General features: G+C 32.9%; 2 protein-coding genes across 3 annotated transcripts in view; one reads left to right on the forward strand and one right to left on the reverse strand.

The window, feature by feature from the left end:
- The first annotated feature begins 772 nt into the window (after nt 1-772).
- Nucleotides 773-12,710, forward strand: zbtb40 (zinc finger and BTB domain containing 40). Of its 2 annotated transcripts, XM_067387884.1 has the most exons (17): nt 773-867; nt 2,017-2,468; nt 2,547-2,668; nt 3,537-3,729; nt 3,868-3,995; nt 4,930-5,101; nt 5,174-5,310; nt 5,394-5,589; nt 5,700-5,818; nt 6,824-6,983; nt 7,093-7,464; nt 9,030-9,236; nt 9,328-9,492; nt 9,572-9,786; nt 10,825-10,984; nt 11,069-11,295; nt 11,903-12,710. In XM_067387884.1, the coding sequence occupies exons 2-17, from the start codon at nt 2,024-2,026 to the stop codon at nt 12,101-12,103; spliced, it is 3,219 nt and encodes a 1,072-aa protein (XP_067243985.1). In that variant the 5' UTR covers nt 773-867; nt 2,017-2,023; the 3' UTR covers nt 12,104-12,710. The 2 variants fall into 2 exon arrangements, with proteins under 2 accessions (XP_067243985.1, XP_067243986.1); XM_067387885.1 differs by lacking the exon at nt 773-867 and having other exon boundaries at nt 1,994-2,468.
- Nucleotides 12,711-12,873: 163 nt separating this feature from the next.
- cyb561d1 (cytochrome b561 family, member D1) overlaps nt 12,874-16,464 on the reverse strand; it is a 5,863-nt gene continuing 2,272 nt past the window's right edge. The window contains exon 3 of the mRNA XM_067387886.1: nt 12,874-16,464. This exon is cut by the window's right edge and continues 21 nt beyond it. Within this exon, the coding sequence (XP_067243987.1) occupies nt 15,982-16,464 (483 nt within the window). The 3' untranslated portion in view covers nt 12,874-15,981.

Raw genomic sequence — 16,464 nt, forward strand, 5'->3', positions numbered from 1 at the left:
TGAAATAGCGGTGCATGCATTTGAAAAACTCAAATGTTTTTCTATAATTTGATAGAACTCTCACATTCCAAACGTTACATATAATTTCTCAGCTGTTATGAACGATGTAATGTTAACTTTATTAATTACACAATTTTATTAACATATGCAAATAAAGCTGTCCCCAACTTACACATAGTGGCTAATGTTTATATTAATGTATTTTAGGGGCTTGTATTTTAAAAAAAATCATATTTTTCACATATTAAACATATATTCGTAGGTACTTTTTTGCCCTAGTCACCTGCAGTAAGATGAAAACATCTTTAAAAAGAAAATGTTTATGTTAAGATGTTTATTTTAAAGAAATCTGAAAATCAAGCTGACAATTAAAATACATTAAAACATATTATGTAAATACATTTTCCATAAAATCTGATTGAGATGATTGAGTCATTTTATTTGCATTAAGTTACTTTTTGCAGATGACAACCCAAGAGGTTAATTCACCATGAGTAAACATGTTACAGCTATTAAACCTTCTGTGTATAGATACACGACAAAATAAGAAATAAACAAGGGTATTTTCATAGAATGAATAGGTATTTATTTAAAAAATACACACATACATAAAGTCAGCGAGGCTTTTGGGTGCATGTACGTGACTAGGTGATTGATGTCTATGGAGGAGTATTTGTGTTTCTAATGATCCTAAAGTTCATTATACGCATGCGTGTAAAAGTACCGCAAATCTTTAAGCGCATGCGCATTGTGTAACTATACGCGCATGCGCAGTGTCGCGCTGTTTTGGGCCGAATCTTTATTGCGAAGCGGAATGTTGTCCTTCGAAGGAGTTTAAATAAAGAGCCGGATCTTTTGAATTTAAAGGTAAAGGGGAAGTGTTTAGCTGTGGTGTGCTGTGTCAGGCACAATCATTTGGCTCTAATATTGTGCTATTTGTACTTTTTACTGCTTTTATTTTTTATATTAGCAGTAGATAGCATGGCAGCTTAGCCGAACACTGAAATGTCACCCATTGCATGTGTTTATGACATCACATTTAGCTTATATAGTTAAATATTTGTTGTTTGCATAGTCTGTTCTTGCTATTGAGATAAAATTCCTCTAATTACACTTTTATCTTGCCTTCTAAATTGTTATATATCGTGTACATCTGTTTCTTTATCTTATAGTTGAAATAAACAGGCTAAAATGTCTCCCCTTCTGTTATAATGCCACCTCATTTACTGTGTTTGTTTACATTTTATTTGTCTAAATATTCATGTGCTTTTAAAGAAGTTATGATATATGAGGTGCTATGAAGCATATAAGTTAGTCACTGTGCACAAATAGGTTTTGCCAAGGTGTGTACTTCATTTAGGAATAGGAAAGGAATATTTTACTCAAACATCATTTTGGGGACAACTTTAAGCTTAATGTGAAGCTATAAAGTACTTTTTGTGCTTATATTTTTGTCAAAACATAAGGAGGTCCCCTTATATCATGCTGCAAAATAATTAATTTTTACAAATATTTAGAAATTCTTGAATCAGAATAATAATAAGAAAGGATATTGGACATAGGATAGTCTTTTTTTGTTCTGAAAAAATTAAATGAGGTGATGCTTAAAACAAGATAAAAAGATGTCAATGGGGTAAGAAAAATAAATAAATTTGAAGGGGAAAAATATATTTTTTCTTACCTCACTGACAAATATTATTCTCATTTTAAGTATAAACTCCCTTTTTCCAGTACATTTATCTTAACATTCTTAAAACAAGATACATTTACTTGAGAAGCAAAATGACTTTATTGATATTAAGTCTGGTTTTCTGAAAAATGTATCATTTTTTTTTTTTTATCCCTAAAACAAGAAGAAAAAAAAACACCTTTCAATAGGGCAAGAAAAATAGATTTAATTCAAAGGGAAAACAATATTTTTCTTAGCCAACTGACAGATTTTTTACTTGTTTTAAGCATAAACTCAGTTAATTTTGATATATTTTTTCTGCATTTTCTTCTTGTCCACCTCTACAGGTACAAGATGGAGCTCCCAAACTACAGTCGACAGCTCATGCAGCAACTGCATGCTTTACGAAAAGAGAAGAAGTTCTGCGACTGCTCCATCCTGGTGGGCGAGACTCCCCATCCCGCTCACAAACTAGTGCTGGCAGCCTCCAGTATGTTACTTAAGTCTGTTCTGGAAGGTTCTGACACCATCTCCATCGACACAGATTTACTGTCCTCTCAAGAGTTTTCCTCTCTTCTGGACATTGTGTACACTGGTAAACTGCCTCCCGGCAAGCACAACTTCACCCGACTCATAGCCGCTGCTGACAGCCTGCAGATGTTTGATGTGGCTGTTGGTTTTAAGAACATTCTCACTGACCTCATGAAGCAGTCTTCTGTGGAAACTAAGACAGAGGCAATAAAACATGAGGAGCAATCTAAATCTGAGCAGCTTAAAAGGGACAAGAAGAGTTTGCAAGGTAAAGATTGAGTTATTAATGGATTGAGATCACTTCATTCAACTGTTTTGTATGAATTATGTTTATTTCTATGTTCAGAGGACAGCGCAGTTGAGCTGATCTCTCAAAATCAAGCTGGTATCACAAAGATCCTACAGAGTGGACGGTCATATGTTAAGTTTCTTGAGATCTGGGATACAATCTCCACAGTGGAGCGCCAGGTAAAATAGTAAAAAAGTGTTAAAAAAGGAATAATTCTGCTCTTCTTCTCACCAAAGCTGAATTTATTTGATTAAAATACGCTATTGTGAAATATTATTTGTTTTAAAATAACCTTTTTTATTGTTATTTTAATATATTCTAAAATGATATGTATTCTATGAATTTTTAGCAGTCATTACTGATCAGAAATCAGAAATTCTGATTTAGTGCTCATTTATTATCAATTATTATTGGTGCTCAATTATTAATAATGGTTGTTATTATTATCAATGTTGAAAACATTTTGTTTCTTAATATTTATGTGGAAACTGTGTTCTTTTTTTAGGATTCTTCATTGAATAAAAATTCAAAAGAACAGCATTTATTTGAAGTCTTTTATAACATTATAAATGTATTTACTGTCACTTTAATCAATGCAACCTTGTTGAATAAAATACTTATTTTATTTACCCCAAATTTTTAAATGGTTGTGTATGATGGTTTCCACAAAAATATTAAGCGGCACAATTATTTTCAACATTGGTAATAATAAGACATGTTTCTTGAGCACTAAATCAGCATATTAGAATGATTTCTGAAGGATCATGTGACACTGAAGACTGGAGTAACGATGCTGAAAATTCAGCTTTGATCACAGGAATAAATTACTTTTTAAAATATATTACAATAGAAAACAGTTTTTTAAAAATTGAAATAATATCTCAAAATATTACAGTTTTTTACTGTATTTTACAAACTTTTGGCCGCAACTGATAATTCACTTCTTAACATACAGTATTTTGAAAATCTAAAGAAGCATTTAGGATTCAGTTTCACAATTCAAATGTAGTATTGGATTCAGATCTGAATTCCCCTGATCTTCTGCAGGTCATATTGGAGAGCTTCAGAGAAGATCCATCAGCAGATGAAGTTTACCAGCGGCTGCTAAATCTTGTGAAAGTTGAGAGAGTTCTGTCAGCTCAAACAGTCCTTGCTTTGTTAGAACAGCTAAAATGTTTAAATCCTGATCCAGGATCAGTTCTGGAGGAGCAGGGAAATGAGAGCAGCCCTGAACCAAAAGGTAAACTGACCTGAGTTAAAGTGGGGAGTGTTGAATCATGGAATATTAATAGGATATGAAAATGACTAAATATTTAAGGCAGAATTTGCTTGACTTTGAGTGATTGTACAAATTATCCTGTGATCTGTTTATCCACAGATGTTCGGTGGTCTGGTGGGCTTTTAGACCACGTATCAGAACTAACTCATCACTTCTCCAGTGTTAACAACCTCTCAGAGCTTTTGACCAATGCAGTGAACAGATGTACCAATGATATGGAAAAAGAGGTAAATTTACCCCTTACAGTTTGTTATAGAAAACAATACAGCAGCACACATTAATCATTCTATAATTATAGTATACTACATTCAAAAGTTTCAGGTTTGTAAAGTTTTTTAATGTTTTTTTAAAAGAAATCTCTTATTCTCACCAAGGCCGTATTGATTTGATGAAAAATACAGTAAAAACAGAAATATTGTGAAATATTATTTCAATTTAAATTATTTGAATATATTTTAAAATGTAATTTATTCCTGTGATGCAAAGCTGAATTTTCAGCATCATTACTCCAGTCTTCAGTGTCATTAAAATATGCTGATTCAAGAAACATTTCTTACTATTATTATCAGTATTGAGAATGGTTGTGCTGCTTAATATTTTTGTGGAAACGGTGATACTTTTTCTTTAATAAATAAAAGTTCAAAAGCAGTTTTTATTTAAAACAGAAATCTTTTGTAACAACGTAAATGTCTACGGAAGAGGATTACGGCCAAGCAATAATAAAAAAATAAAACCATCTCGAGATTAAAGTTGTTAAATTTCGAGAAAAAACTCGTTAAATTTCAAGAAAAAAGTTGAGATAAAATGTTGAGAATAACGTCATTAAATTACGAGAAAAAAGTTGTTAAATTACGAGAATAAATTTGTTAAATTATGAGAAAAAAATCGTTAAATTTCGAGAAAAAAGTCGAGATAAAATGTTGCGAATAAAGTCATAATTTAATGAGTTTATTCTCAACATTTTATTTCGACTTTTTTCTCAAAATTTAACAACTTTAATCTCGAGATGGTTTTATTTTTTATTATTGCTTGGCCCTAATCCTCTTTTGTAAATGTCTTTACTGTCACTTTTGAATAGTTTAATGCATCCTTACTGAATAAAAGTTTTAATTTCTGACCCCAAACTTTTGAATGGTAGTGTATATGTTTGTTCTTCTTAAGGCAGTGCTGCAGTGCTGTTGTTCTGCATCATCTGTGGAGGTGGTGGAAAGCTTGTTATGTAAAGTCAAAGAGAAGGCCATAAGTGAAGAAACATTTCTGAACCTGCTCAGTGAGGTGAAGGAAAGCTCCTCCGATCTACTTCAACTTCTGGAGAACCTAAAAAACGCAAAGGGTATGCACAGCAAAAACATCTGATCCGTTTCATCATTTATCATATTCCTTCTGATGACTGCTACTCTTTCAGGTAACACAGCCGAAGACAGCAGTGGGATGGATTTGTTGAGAATATATCAGAACAGACTCATTGAGCTGAATCTGGACCTCCAGCTCTTCGAACAGAGCCTTAAAATGGGTCCTGACATGCCTGCAAATGAGAGAGAGGTACACATGTTGCATTACAAAATAAGTTTTTAGCAGTGGATTCAATGCATGGAACAATTTTTAACAGAATTGTGTCCGTTCAGTGTATTGAAGCCCTGCTGGGACCAAAAGGAGATGGCAAAGTGGTTGAAAGGCTGATATCTGCAGCATTGGCCGGTTCACTGCAGGCGGTGACTGTATGGAGGCTTCTCCTGTGGACAGAGACACACAGTCCAGAGCTGAGGCTCCTCATGCAAGAGCTCAAGGAGAAACAAGATGCACAAAAACTTCTCCAAACCAGTGAGTGTCAATCAGCTTTTAAATCAACACGCTGCTTTTGGTCACTACTGGTCAATTTCTATCCTCTGGATGTGTGTGAATTTTCTATTTTGTTTATTGTTTTTTTTTAGTTAAAGACATAGATGTGCTCTTCCAGCACAAATCACTTATTCTGGAAACAGTCACTGACACTACCCTGCTTGAACAGGGTTTGGTCGCAAAGGATCATGGAACAGAGCGATTTGCTGAGGTAAGAAATGGAGGATAATATATTAAAATTATGGTCTGTGTACTCATACTAAATGGTGCACAATCAGTATATATATATATATATATATATATATATATATATATATATATATATACTGTATATATATATATAGCTATATTATTCGTAATATCTGCCGATACCGACAACGATACCGATCTATATATATATATATATATATATATATATATATATATATATATATATATATATATATATATATACACAAAATAAAAGTTTGTTTACATAATATGTGTGTGTACTGTGTGTATGTATTATGTATATATAAATACACACACATGTATATCTATATTTAACAAAAATATATTTATATATATAATATAAATTATACATAAATATACATGCATGCATATAAATATTTCTTAAATTCACACATATATTATGTAAACACAAAATTTTATTTTGGATGCGATTTATCGTGATTATATATACATATATATATATGTGTGTGCTGCTTAATATGTTTGTGGAAACCTTTGCATTTTCTCAGGATTTCAGGATAAACAGTATTCATTTGAAATAGAAATGTTTTCTAACATTATAAATGTCTTTATGGTCAATTTTGATCAATTTAATGCATCTTTGCTGTATACAATTTTTAATTTCTTTTAAAAAAAATCGTACTGACCCCAAACTTTTAAACAGTAAAAAAAATTCACTGTCAAAGTAGACACTTTGAGTATGTAGTAAGCCAAGACAAACAAGCTATTTTTCTACAACAAAAAGTCGAAAAGAGTCAAACTCTTTTTTTCCTAGTAATACACAAGGGGTTGTGGGTAATATTAGTCCAAAATGCATAGATGCATATTTAAAAAACCCACTCAAGCACCTTTGGTTTACTGTTTTCAGTGTACTATGAATTAGAATAAAACACTAATCGCATGTTGTTGTATTTCCAAGAGGAGCAAATATACAATATATAAAATAAAATATAACATTACATAACATTATTTTTGTGTGTCCTAGTTTCTCCAGAGCTGTCGGAGAGCTGATGGCGAGCTGGAGTCAGTACAGCAGACTGTCGAGAGAGTTTTGAGTCATGACTCAGAGTTTGCCAGTTCACTGTGCCAGCTGCTCTCTGCCAACCCTCAGCTGACCACTCTCATGAAACACCTCAAACATACTGGTGAAGGACTTCACAGAACAGAGATGTTTCTGTCCATGTGATGATATGATAGTTTGGCGTTGCATTTAAACCGTAACAAACCTTTACTTTGTGTCTATATTGAAAACAGGGCCTCTGTCAGATTCTGACTGTCCTGCAAAATCTGAGGTTGAGCAAGAAGGATCAACTGCAGACTCTGAGGATGATGATGATGGGGAAGACTCCAAAACAAAAGGCAAAAGGAAGGCTGTGCCTGTGTCTTACCGCTGCGAGTGGTGTAATAAAACGTTTGACTTTAAGTGCCGTTTGATAAAGCATAAGAAAGGCTGTGCCCTCGCGCCGGGGAAGGAGCAGCGCTGCTCAGAGTGTTCAATGGCGTTTCCAACGCTCAAGAGCCTTCACCAGCACTGCATGGATGCCCACGGCGGCCCCCCGGCTAAGAAGAAGAAAACAGAACAAGTACCATGTGACATGTGCCCCAAGATCTTCAAACACTCCTCAGGTGGGTGATGAGTGTTTTCAAGACTTTGAAACACTGGTTGTTAATGCATGTGCTCCAGACATGTTGAGCTGTGGTGCTCATACAGGTGATGAAGATTCGAAACTGGCCTGCAACTTGGTCTTGATCCCATTCCTCTTCTCTTTTAAAGAATAGTGTAGTGTCTCGATTATGATGTAAAAAGTACTTTATATTATGTTTATATTATGTTATGTTTAACTTTAATAACAGCAGCAGCAATAATAATAATGATAATTATTGTTAAAATTAAATGTAAAAATTATTTTTAAATATGTTTATATTATTAATTACTAATTAAATGATAATAATAATTCAGCTTAAATAAACTGTTGTAATTAAAACAAAAACTAATATAAATATTGTTTTAGTTATAAATTAAATGGAAATAATATTATCAACTGTAACAAAAATAATTAATTATTAAAAAAATAAATAATTTTAATTTAAAAATTAATTAATAATATTATTAAGCTAATATGCTAATAAAACACTTGTTTATTTAATAATAATATTTAATATTATTAATGTTGTTATTATTTTATACTGTTGTTGACAGTAACTTTACTGTTGTTAAAGCTAAATACTAATGTATATTTGTTATATTATTAATTATTAATTAACTGAAAATAATAATCATAATAATAATAACTACAAAAAGAATATTTATTTACTAATAAAAACTTATAATAAAATAATATCAAGCTAATATGCTAATAAAAACACTTTTTTATTTATTAATAATAATAATAATAATAATGTTATTCAACATTAATAAACTTGTTAATAAAAAATACTAATATAAATATTGTTGTATTATTAATTATGAATTAAATGCAAATAACAATAATAATAACAACAACGGCAACAATAATTACTATTATCAATTACTAATAAAATTATATTTAATTATATTATTAATCTAATGCTAATGAAAACACTTGTTTATTTAATAATAATATTTATTATCATTAACAATGTTATATTATTTTTATACTGTTGTTATTATAGTACTAATTATTACTATCAGTTCTAAATACTAATATAAATTTTGTTATATTATTAATTATTAATTAACTGCAAATAATAATAACAATATCTACAAAATAATATTTATTTACTATTAAAAATGTATAATAAAACTAATTAATATTATTATCAAGCTAATATGCTAATGAAAGCACTTTTTGTATTTAATAATAATAATAATAATAATAATAATAATAAATACTAATATTATTTGCATTATTATTCATATCATTATTGGTATTATTAGTAGTAATAATTAAATAAATAAACAAGTGTATTCATTAGTGCATTAGTTTTTGTTATAGTATAAAAATTGGTATCAAGTATTATGATTAAATTTCCCTGGTATGAAATGTGAAATTTCATACCAGAGCTGTCGGAGCACTGGTATGTTCACCATCTCTAAAAATACAATAAAAAAGAAAATTCGCACTTGTCATTTTTGGATATAAAATGAACCTTAGACACAAATCACTCTTACATCGGCACTGTTTTATGATTTCAATTCTTATATCTTTCAGGTCTGTTGTATCATAAACGCACTGAACATTTCGAGGAGAGGCCGTACGCGTGTGAGGAGTGTGGGGCGAAGTTTGCTGCCACCTCATCCCTGAAGAACCACATGCGTCTACACACGGGAGAAAAACCCTTCCACTGCAAACACTGTGACATGAGCTTTTCTGTGGCCGCCGCTCTGTCCTACCACACCAAGAAGAAGCATGCCGAGGGTGGGGTGGTTTGAATGGCTTCTCTAATTATTATATCAGGCTTTTGTGAGGAAACCAGCATGACAACATTATGCAAATTCTGCATTTGCAGGTAAAATGTACTGCTGTCAGTACTGCTCAGCCTCATTCGCACAGTCCATCGAACTGACACGTCACGTCCGCACGCACACCGGAGACAAACCGTATGTCTGCAGGGAATGTGGAAAAGGCTTCAAACAAGCCAATGGACTATCCGTCCATCTCCAGAACTTTCACAGTAAGCACCTCCACGTGAGTCACATGATATATTTCACTCTCTAATAAACACAAGCTTAACTACTTCTCTGTCCCATTAGACATTACAGAACCACATGACTGCCAGAAATGCCGGGTGAGTTTCTCTTCGCTGGACGAGCTCCGACAGCACATCCAGGAGGTGCATCCGAAAGAGCTGCACCAGTGTCCTGAGTGCAGCAAGATCTTCAACAGCGAAGCCAATCTGGAGAAACACATGAACGTTCATGACGGCAACAAACCCTACAGCTGCAAGATGTGCAAAAAGTCCTATCAGGCAAGAACAGTAAACTTGATTTGTTGATTGTAGGATTGTTAGTATAGAATGATAGGATTATTTCTCTCCAATAGAAAGTTGTTTCCATGTTACTCTCTTTTTGTGCAGTTTGCTTATAGGCAATGATTTGCATGAAATAAGTAAGTACAGTGACCCATAAAATATTTTTTGACACTTAAAATGCACATAAAATATATAAATGCTATTGCATTAAATACAAAATATCAACAAGTTACATTTATTTTAAATATCACACATTTTTTCAGCAAAATTATAATATAATAAATATAATATAATATAATATAATATAATATAATATAATATAATATAATATAATATAATATAATATAATATAATATAATATAATATAATATAATATAATATAATATAATATAATATAATATAATATAATATACACAACTATTCAAACATTTGGGGTCATTAGATTTATTTTTCATTAGTCTCTTAAGCTTACCAAGGCTAGAATTATTTGATCAAAAATACAGTAAAAAAAGTAATATTGTGAAATATTATTACAATTTAAAATAAATGTTTTCTGTTTGAATATATTTTACATTGTAATTTATTCCTCTGAATACATTTCTTACATTTCTTATTATTATACATTTTTTTCCAGGATAGTTTGATGAACATTACATTATTTAAAAAATATTTGTATTTATATAATATAAAATATAAGTATACATTATTTTAATATATATTAATCGTATATATATATATATATATATATATATATATATATATATATATATATATATATATATATATATATATATATATATATATAATTCATACTTAGGCTTTTGTATTATATAAATATTACAAATGTTTTTAATAAATAATTATTCTTTTATTTATTTTTTTAATTTATATATTAAATAATTTAATTATATAAAATATAAGTATCAACATTAAATAATTTATACTTATATTTTATATATATAATATATATAATAAAAATTATAAATAATAATTATAACATTTTACTTGAAAATTATCATTTTGTTTCTGTTTCAGACGCTCTCTGGTCTGTGGTACCACAATCGCACAGCCCACCCTGAGAGCGCCACTGCCCAGGGCAACAAACACATCAAATCTCTGCTGCCGTGTGACAAATGTGACAAGACATTTAGCAACCGAAATAGTCTGTTAAAACACCAGATAACCAATCACACAGGTAAGGAATGACCACTAAGTTTGTATGACTGTTACAGTCACGATGTACTAGCATTGATTGTGTGTATGTGTGTGTGTTGTTCAGAAGTGCGCTTGTGGAAGTGTGTGAACTGTGACAGCACTCTGACGAGCGAGCAGGAGCTGCAGCAGCACGTCTGCAGCGGACAGTCGAGTCAGGCCAGCTCTGTGTTCAGCTGTATGGTCTGCTCTCTCCACTTCCCCTCAGAGCCTGAGTTCCAGCAGCACTTCCTGTCCAAGCACCTGCAGCTCATGCAAGAGGAAGCACAGACACAGGCCTCCAGTTCTCAAACGGTGACGCCCCAAACCTCCTACAATGACCCGTCAAAAATTAGATAACGTGCATTTATTTTTGGGAAGTGAAATTAAATGTAATCTGCAGTGCAATTAAAGTTTAAAGGGTCATAATTTACTCTTTTATTGCAATTTCCTTATAATAATAATATCTACTTGTAATATTAGTCAAGGTTTCAGACCAAATGCCCAAAATATTGTGACCATTTAACTTAAAGATATTTCCAATGGTTAAGGCAAGACACAAGAAGTGAATAGGGTCAAAGTTTTAATTAACTGTCCCCATTTGATTAATTGCAGTACATATATATATATATATATATATATATATATATATATATATATATATATATATATATATATATATATTAGTACATCACACCTAAAATTATTTTTTGACAAAAAACTTTTAAAATGGCCTGTAAGGATTTGTATTGTAATTTAAATCAGATTTAGTTATTTAGTTTAAATAAACACTTAAATGTGTATGTTGGATGTTTTATTTCCACTAGAGAAGCAAAAATAGCCCCCAATAGTGTCTTGCCTTAAATAATATTTCACTACAAACAAAAAGAGGCTTAACTGAGGTTTTCTTGACTCATTCCAGGTGATTCAGTGTGAGGATACAGCCGGTCAAGAGGCGGAGCAAGTGATTAGCCTCGACCAATCCCGGATTGAGGGGTCACAGCAGGTGTTCGTCGCTCTGGGTGATCAACAGGAAACTCCCAGCGGCTCTGGAATCGTGGCCGTGAGCATGGAAGATCTGCTGAACGGCACAGTCACACTCATCTGTGAAGAGGGTCAATGAAGCACATGGGTTTATGATCATGATTTTTCTTTGAGATGGCATGATGTTGTTTCTGGTTTACACAGGATACTAAAGGCTTTAGCCTTCATGTGACTTTGTTTTTGTACAAGAATGTATGATTTTTAATGCACACAGTCTCTGGATCACTCGATTTGTTTTCCTCTGCTGGAAGAGGCTATGCGTACACAAGCATGCAAAATCCATGTTAAAAATAGCTCAAGATGACGTCTGTGTCTTCACTACAGCCTTTTTGATTGCACTGCATTGTGAAATATGTTCTCTGGGTCTTTATTTATTTATTGAATATATTCTGACAAGCACAAACTGATTTTAATAGCAAAAACACTCATTTGAATTTATTTTCCAACACAGTATCTACCTCCAATCAAGCATCATGTTCAGAGATGAGTTTTGTGTTTCTGATGGGCTTTGGTAAATGAGAGTTTGGACCATTTCAGAATGCTTTATTCATTTACGGAGTATCTATTTACAAGTATAAATAGCCCGTCTTGCTTTCCTGCTAAAAATAACTTTTATTTTATGACCAAGCTGACTTCATTTCTACATCTGTGTATAAAGCTGATTAATGCAATTTTAAATAAATCATGGGAAAATTTGTCAAAGAAAACATTTACTTTGTATAAGTGTAAATAAGCAAATTAATTTATATTATAAGTATGACATCAGCAGATAAAACATGTGACAAGTCTTTTTGTAAATAATGCTTATTTGACAAAGAAAGAAATTGACAATCATTTTACTGTTCACAAGAATGATCACGCCAACCCTCAAATACATTTCATACAGTATAGAGTAAAATACTCATATTTTGTAGTTGAAATGCCAGTAATTCATAGACAACCCTGAGTCATTGTTTTCTACATTCATAGTTGTAGCTTTAGAATCTTATAACCTGACCACATTGTGCAGTTTTATAAAAAAACTTGGACTGTCAAATCAATACAGTAAACCGTCTGTATTAAACCAGAGTCCATGACACTGCACATAACAGTTATACTAGTCTAGTATGTGTTAAAATGCAGCACACAAATAATACAGGCATATATAAACACAAGAGATGGAACAAATAATCTCTAGTTATGCGTCACATAGTAAAAAACACACTGATACTGACTTCACAAATAAAGCTTTAAACTAAGCTTCAGATGCCCACATTAATTTGCTCATTTTACTGTCCAGACTAAATGCACAATATAACATTATCGCCATTATCATTGGATGCAGATATTATAGGGCTTATATTTAGACTGAAGCTTACATAGTTTTCTTAAAATAACACACAAAACATATTTGTTATCAGCCATAATAAAAATAAATATTGGGAAGTACAGTAAAATGTTCTCATTGCATCTCTAGAAAAAAAAAATCTAAATTAATTTTTCTGTCATGTTGTTCAGGAGAGTATCATACAGAAGACGGCACACAATCATATGCTACTGCAACATGAACAAACTGAACTACAGCTCTGTAAAATCATGCAAAACTCACAAGGATGGGGTTGAAATTAGAGAAGAACATGACAATGATATATCTAAAACATTTGCAAGTTTTATATTAATACAATAAGCATATTCTTGCAATTTTTGTTCATTTTCCCAGAGGGCCACAAGGCTCCCTATTCAGCAGTGCATAGTAAAAAAACATAAAATGTGTCCTCTGTGAAGCACAACCAATTGCTTGTATTAGATTACGAAAAATATGCAAATATAGAATTACTCATTTATAATGTTCAAGCAGGTCCTCAAGAACAAAATATCAGTAGTCAGCACAAATATCAAAGTGAGCATCAGTACACCATACTCATTATGAAGGTAAAACATTCTTTTTTTTTTCCTTTTTTACTTTCTTTCTTCTTTTTTTAACAAAAAATATGTAAATATTGAAAATATGCAAATATATTTTCAGTGCATAGTCCTTGGGTTTACAAAATCCCTGGTAAATAAAGGTTTCAAAACAAATTACAAGGACACGCAGGATCACCTGATTATAAACAGCTAATTTAATTCATTAGAATTACTATATACACTTCACTAACTGCCTTTAGTTGCTCACTTTTGTGGGAATGACCATATGATCACCGAAAGTTCTAGTCAAGGATGCAAAAATGCTATTTAGACTATCTTATTTAATACAATGGTGGTTTTGGATTTTACAGTGACACCTACTGGTTTGGATGAATATTTGTAGTTTTCCTATCCCAGTAGAATTAAACTACACATACTATTTGTATGACTGCAGGGCCTATCTCAACGGCTTGTACCTCTAAAGATGGACAATCACCAGATTACAGTGCGTCACTTCTCAGACAATTTCACAATCTGTCAAACAAACAAGCGCCGACCAATGACAACAGGAGTAACGCACTGATCCAACAAAACCCAACAAAGTATCTGTTGCCGTTGGTTGGCGTCTGCTGGTGCAGTGTGAACTGAAAAGACTGCAAGTACATATAAAGTGTGCCATTTGGGACAGGGCCAAAATCCTATGTGAGTGAACGTCATTTAAAATGTCAAAAAGTGGAAGAAATGAAATCAAATGTCGTCACATTTGATTCATGCTGTTTCTAAAGCTCAGGGGCCTCATTTATAAAATGCACATTCAATTGGATTTGATTACATTATTGTAAAGTGTTACCAAAAAAATCCAACATTGTTGGAGGTAAATATAAAAAGACAATCACAATATGCATTAATATTTTTATATGCACATATAAGCAACTTTTTTGATAATTACGTCATTTAAATTTATTTATTAAATATATGATTTCCCTGAAAAAATTGAATGTATTTATATTTATATATAGTTCAGTCATGAAACTCTTCCGAGCAGCTGATTGGTTCTCTTAAAACTGTCCACTTTGGCCAATCGATTTCCAAAAACCAAATATGGTCACAAGTTCCATCGTTATCAACAAAGTCCCTTTAATGCAAGTCATTTCACTTGGCGGCCATCTTTGAAATGCCTCTCAGGCATACAAGTGCAGCTCCTATCTCTTTGAATGGAGAAACATCAAATTCTCCAAAGCTGTTCGCCAATTTCATATTTGAAATCACCAATGAAATCTGACAACAAATGTTCCAAATGCTCGAATCATGACAAAAAAAAACTGTCAAGCTAATGGATCAAGCTAATGCGCATGCGCAGTCCTAACCTCTATAGAATGCGCGCATCTGACTGTTTCTATAGGAACCGGAGTTTCAAACGGCCGCTGCAGTGACGCGATGACTTTACCAATCGGCGATTGGCTCTTATTTAGACTTATTTCGCCATATTGCATGTTGCACTTTCTCCCATTCAAAACAATATGAATGATGCATTTTGTGTTATTCTATAGTCTTTGACAAGTTCAACAGAATTTGCGATCATAGTTGTCTAAAGATGCTTTTGGGAAACGCACCTCTGTTTATTCTATTTATTTCAGTCCCAAACAGGCTCAACTCAATGAATCGCACCATGGGAATTTTCCTAGCCCTCCTCCCTCCCCAGCACCACCTGCCTAGATCTGGGGGTTCTCCCTACTTCCCTTGCAGCCATTTTTTAGCAGTAGCTTTCACTCACGCAGCAGCGTGGCAGATCTAATCTGCCAAGACTAAACCTATGTACAAACAATTCTTATTAATAAACGCTGGTTAAATCTATTCAGAAAGTTGTCAAGTGTATATATATACACACGCTTGCCCATGATGATGAGTGTGATTTATAAAGTGCGATGCAATTAGGAACCTTTTTTGTGCTTATGGACATTTTATAAAACATTCGTAGGAACATTTTGGAAAATGCTGTATGTTCCCATTTAGGGAACTTCATAAATGAGGCCCCAGATCCCTAAATAAGGCTCTAATTTGAGGCTTAAGTTTTCAACTAGTAATCTTCTTTTTGGGCAGGAAGGCACTAGTGATTTGGTTCATCACCACTAAGGCAGGAAAAAGTGGGAGGAGGAGGAAGATATACCAAATTGTGCCTGTCACCGAGGCCTGAAACCAGTCTGTAAACATGGCTGACATGACCGTGATGGTGGCCAGCAAGTAAGCCACCAGGCCACAGGTGGCATGATACAGTCTCCACCGAGGAAATGAGTAAGTGCTGACGAGTTTAGGGAACAGGAGAATGACGCCACATATCGCCTGCAGCACAGTAGCAGCCATCGTAGTGAGTCCCAGCAGGCTGTGCCAGGAAGTGAAGTGCGAATTCTCTTTTATGTTCTTACTGGCCACCATGAAGCAGAGTCCTGTAGCTCCACACACCAGCAGCAGGGCCTGAAAGAACCAGTGCAGACGGACCTTCCACTTACGGGATTTGAAGCAGAACGGGGTGCCCTCAGCGGAGAAAAGCAGGATCCC

Source organism: Chanodichthys erythropterus, chromosome 6 (assembly GCF_024489055.1).
Source record: "Chanodichthys erythropterus isolate Z2021 chromosome 6, ASM2448905v1, whole genome shotgun sequence".
In the NCBI taxonomy this organism is placed as follows: Eukaryota; Metazoa; Chordata; class Actinopteri; order Cypriniformes; family Xenocyprididae; genus Chanodichthys; species Chanodichthys erythropterus.